Consider the following 5,000-nt stretch of genomic DNA (forward strand, 5'->3'; position numbering starts at 1 on the left):
TCAAGGTCAGTGTGGGCCCCCTCCTGTCAAGGTCAGTGTGGGCCCCCTCCTGTCAAGGTCAGTGTGGGCCCCCTCCTGTCAAGGTCAGTGTGGGTTACCTCCAATCAAGAGAGCTTGACCCAGGCCCAGAGTGAGCAGGGAAGACAGATGCATCTGGAGTCTCTGACTCGAAGCCCAGTGCTCTCTCCAATCCCACAAATATTTGATCCATACATTTGATAGTTTGCCTGATTTAAGAATATGAATTAAGGTTTGAGGGCTGACTTTGTTTTCTGTCAAAAACTCCAGAATCAGTAGGAGGTGCTCCCCATGCATCCCGCAGACCGCCTGGCAGAGCGATCTTGGGGGCCCCAGGCTCTTCTAGTCTCCACTCCAGTTTTCTGTTAGTCTGACTTATCTTCTGTTCCCCAAAGACCTTTTCTTGTAAGGTGAAATTCACTAGCATGAAGTTACCATTTTAGAGTCTAGTGTGGTGGTGCACACCTGTAATCCTGGCACTCATGAGGCTGAGGCAGGAAGATTGCCATGAGACCTTGTCTCAAAATAGTCAAAAATCCACAAAAAATAAAATAAAGTTACTGTTTTAAAGTGAACAATTCAATGGCATTTTGCATGCAAGTCTCTGAGTGTCTGTTTTCAATTCTTTTGGCCGTAGCCTGGAGGGAAGAGAGACAGCCTCTCTACCTTCCCCTTCACCCTTATGGGAGCTTTAGTTGGATCACAGAACACAATTAAGACAAGGCCTGATTAACAAGAGAAACACATTGTTTTGATTTTATACATACATAGGCCTTTTTCTAAGTGTGAAGTCATATTGGGTGTGGTGGTGCCTACCTGTAATCCCAGCATGCTGGACACTGAGGCAGGAGGGTCACTGGGAGTTCATGGCCAGCCTGAACTACATAGCAAGTCCTGTTTTAAAAAACTTCAAAAAAAGAAAGAAAAAAGAAGACTGAAGTCCAAATAAATGAACAGAGCAGTTTGCTTTTATTTTTTTTAAGACAAAGAATAATAAATCTGCAGGACAAGGGCTGGCAAGATAGCTCAGTGGACTAAGCACCTGCTTAGGCAAGCACAGGGACCAGGGTTGGATCCCCAGCAGCACATGTGCCGGCCCTGCCCCCCTGGTGTGCTGAGCTGACTGGGCGTGGTGGTGCGTGCCCGTAGTCCCAGTGCTGGGGAGGCTGAAAACAAGAGAGTTACTATGAGTCTGAGCTGTGTAGTGAAACCCTGTACCAAATACAGAAAGAAAGAAAGAAACAAAGAAAGAAAGAAAGAAAGAAAGAAAGAAAGAAAGAAAGAATCTGCAGGATGGATGGGTGTCTGGACTAGGGCAGTTCGTCTAAGGGCTGCTGAGCGATATGGAGGTAGGTAGTAGCTTTTGAAAGTCAAGGCAATGCAGAGTTTATCGACTCAGCTGAAGTCCAGTGACCAGCCACGTGGTGCTGGCGGCTGCCGTCTGCCCAGCGACTTCAGCTTGAGCCTTTGCCTGCCAGTCCGGCCGCTTCTGAGGGCACACCCGCTGCCCCTTCCACGCTTACCGATGCACTGGCTGGGGCTGGTAAGTCTGTCTGGAACCGCTTCTCAGGGGTTGCCCCAATTTACATTGCTACCGGCGCTGCGTGATGGCTCGGATTCGCCCACGACTTTTCAACTGCATTAGTCACAGGATAAGGAAGTGACCTTTGAAACATTTTCCTCTTTCACATCGTAAACTTTCTCTTTCCTATACAGCCTACGTAAGCTAGTGGGAGGAAGGACCCTAAACCGTGATGCAAACAGAAAGTCCACCGGCCAGAGCTGTCACCATGGGTCATATCCTGCTCAGCTCTGCTGCCGGCAGCCTCTGTCTGCCTGCACAGGCCCCTGTGAGCCATCTCCACACCGCCCCGCCCAGCCCAAGATGATTGACCTGGAGTTCAGGTACACGCAGACTCTGGCCCAGGAGTACCTGCTTCACACCCTGCAGGTGCCTCAGGCCAGGGCCAGCCCCAGCAGGACATCCAGAGTGCTACAGGACGTGGCTTTCTCGGTGCAGGAAGAAGTTGAAAAGAGTCTGAAGCCGTGGTTGGACAGATGTGATGTGGTGTCCATCGATGCTGCCAGGGCGGTATTCACCCAGGTGATGGAGAAGGAGTTTGAGGATGGCATCATTAACTGGGGACGGATTGTGACCATATTTGCTTTTGGGGGGGTCCTCCTCAAGAGGCTTCCACGAGAGCTGATTGCCCCAGATGTGGACACGTACAAGGAGATTTCTTACTTGGTGGCTGAGTTCATAATGAGCCATACAGGAGACTGGATACGGCAGCACGGAGGCTGGGTATGTGATGTGGCTGCTGTCTTTTTATCTTTCTTCCTTTCCTCTGTTTTTTAGTGTGAAATAGGAATTGAGAGTTTCCTTGCTAAGTAAAACAGTGATAAGACACTTACCTAAGGATTTGATTTTCATTGGGGTGGTTTGTTTTAAAATTTAAAGAAAATCTGTCTGGCTCATTTTCAATGAATTCTTGATCTTAATGGATGGAAGATACTCCTGCTTCAAGCTTTTCTTCTTACTGGTGTGTATCGCTGCCATGAGGCTTGGGAATCCACAGAGTGGGTTTCCACCCACAAAAAGGATCCCCAGAGCAGGTCGGGGTGGCTGCTCAGCACTGACTTGGCAGCTTGGTGTGGTGGTGCAGAGTCAGTACAGACAGAGTTGGTGTTAGGTGCCGTTCCATGTAGGCATCTATGATGCTGCAAAAGGTGGGTGTGTGTTTTGCAAGTTTATTACTTGCAAGCTGAGTTTTTTCCCAGCTTTCTATCATAACAAATTCTGGACTGCTAAAGCTTATTGGCAGAAAACACAAAACAATGTACTATATCACTAACCGAAGCCTTTTTTAAAAAATGGTAAAATAAAAATTCAGTTTATTATCAACGCCTCAAAAAGCCAAGTGTGTGCAGAGGCCTCTCTTGGGGTTGGCAGAGGCGAGAAGCCTGCAGAGCTGGAGGTGGTGCGTGGCTTTCTGTGCTGCTGATATGCTGAATGCTTGCTTCATGAACAGCAGTTCTGTCTCTCCTGAGCCTCTCCCCGGCTCCTGCTCGGGCAGGTCTCTCTTCTCCCAAGCTTTACTTATCATTTTGATGCATAACATGCTGACCGAATGCATCCGAGGAAAGTACACGTGTGGTGCTTTTGATTTTCTTCTCTGTGACACAGGCTGTATTTTGCAAGGTCAGGAGCTCCTGGGCTCCAGTGACCTTCCTGCTTCAGCCTCTGGGTAGCAGGGACTGCAGGGCTCTGCCACCATGCCCAGCTAACTGAGCTTCTTCCTTTCGTGTGCGTGTGTGTGTGTGTGTGTGTGTGTGTGTGTGTGTGGTGCTTGAACCCAGGACCTTGTGCTGGCTGAGCGCATGCTCTGTCGATGACCTATATTCTCAGCCCTGTGGCACTTCGTTAAAATTTTTGTTTATAAAAGTAGTACATGGGACTTACTTTGCAACTTCTTCAATCAAAGCTACCTAAAATAGCAGTCTCGAGAGTCTGCTGTGTCTTCTGTTGTGTGTAAGTGCCACCAAGTGGCTGGCCACTCCGCCTGACGGATGTTCAGGTCATTCCCAGATCGTGCCGCCACGCACTGCTTGGCCCCAAGGCTCCGCGCATCCCTTTCCTGGTGTGCGCGCTTGTCTTGTCTAGGGCAGTGATGCTGGGTCGCAGCACGGTGGGTCATGGTGTGTGTCCGGCGTGGCCCCGCTGACTTACGCTGGCCCAGCAGCTTGTTCAAGAGCCAGCGCCTCCTCTGCCGAGCCACCAGCGGGCTAGCGCAGACCCTCCACCCTTACCGCTGGGTTCAGCTGACCTGCAGCCAGGTCGTTAAATGCATTGGTTGCTAAGTGAGGAACTGTAGGTAGCATGTACGTTATAATATTCAGAACAAAGAAACGGTCAAAGGAATCTCCATCCTGCCTGAGGATTTTACCTTCATTTGCATGACTTTTACATGTAGTGCTGTGATGTATGACAGCAGAAATTACAGGATGGTATAAACAAGGTTACTGTACATAAAGAAGACATTGGCATCCTACAAACATGTACAGAGATGTACAAGGGAAAAGACAGCTCATAAATCTGAATATTTATGTCGAACAGGTAAAGTCTGTATCACATTGTAGCAATCTTTTGTAATTTCTCCAGTTTGTCGCACATGTTGTATTGATTCTTGTTTCCTAGGGCTACTCCTGTTTGCATATTTAGGAGCTTTTCCTCTGGTTTAATCACTTGCAATTCTCATTCAGGGAATTATCTGTTTAAATCTTCTGCCCATTTTTTGTGTCTTTTTTTTCTTATTGATTTATAAGGTTTCTTTGACTAGTGTGGATAAAAATTATTTCCGGGGCCAGCGATATAACTCAGTGGTCTAAAGTGCCTGCTTAGGCAAGCTTAGGCAAGCGCTCAGGGACTGCAGTTCCATCCCTGGCACCACACGCCGTGCCAGCCCTGACAACAGGGTGTGCTGAGCTGGCAAAAAATATATATCTATATACATATATATCTATCTCTCTATATATCTGTATATAGCAGATTTCTTCTAAAACTTTTTTTAAAAAAATGTATTGAGTATAGGGTCTACAGGGTCTTACTACACAGATTGGACTCATAGTGATCCTCCTGTTTCCAGCCTCCCAAGTGCTGGGATTACAGGTACATGTCACCGTGCCCAGTCTCATCCACCAGGGGTGGGGCCAGCATGGCTTGACACACCGGGTATGGAACCCTGTGCCTGCCTAAGCAGGGGCTTTAATGAGCTGAGCTGGCTGGCTGGCCCGCAGATTTCTTCCAGATTGATTATCTTTTAAAACTATTGCTATCCTCTGTTGTTATGAATATTTAAGTTTGTTACAAGCCAGGTATCCATGTCTATAATCCAAGCTCCTTGGGAGGCTGAGGCAGGAGAATCTCAAGTTCAAAGCCACTCTGGGGGACCAGAGAGATGGCTCAGTAGAATAAGCACTTG

The 5,000-nt window shown here is 47.9% G+C and overlaps 1 protein-coding gene across 2 annotated transcripts in view; it reads left to right on the forward strand.

Annotated features, from left to right (window-relative positions):
* The first annotated feature begins 1,492 nt into the window (after positions 1 to 1,492).
* The window catches only part of Bcl2a1 (BCL2 related protein A1), an 11,944-nt gene continuing 8,436 nt past the window's right edge, over positions 1,493 to 5,000 (forward strand). Inside the window, exons 1-2 of one of the 2 annotated variants that reach the window (XM_023704636.1) lie at positions 1,493 to 1,561; positions 1,735 to 2,323. In XM_023704636.1, coding sequence (XP_023560404.1) covers positions 1,904 to 2,323 — 420 coding nt within the window. In that variant the 5' untranslated portion in view covers positions 1,493 to 1,561; positions 1,735 to 1,903. Of the gene's footprint in view, positions 1,562 to 1,677; positions 2,324 to 5,000 lie in introns of those variants that run through there. The other variant, XM_004644458.2, reaches the window with a different exon arrangement.

Source organism: Octodon degus, unplaced genomic scaffold (genome assembly GCF_000260255.1).
Source record: "Octodon degus isolate 3935 unplaced genomic scaffold, OctDeg1.0 scaffold00199, whole genome shotgun sequence".
Taxonomy (NCBI): domain Eukaryota; kingdom Metazoa; phylum Chordata; class Mammalia; order Rodentia; family Octodontidae; genus Octodon; species Octodon degus.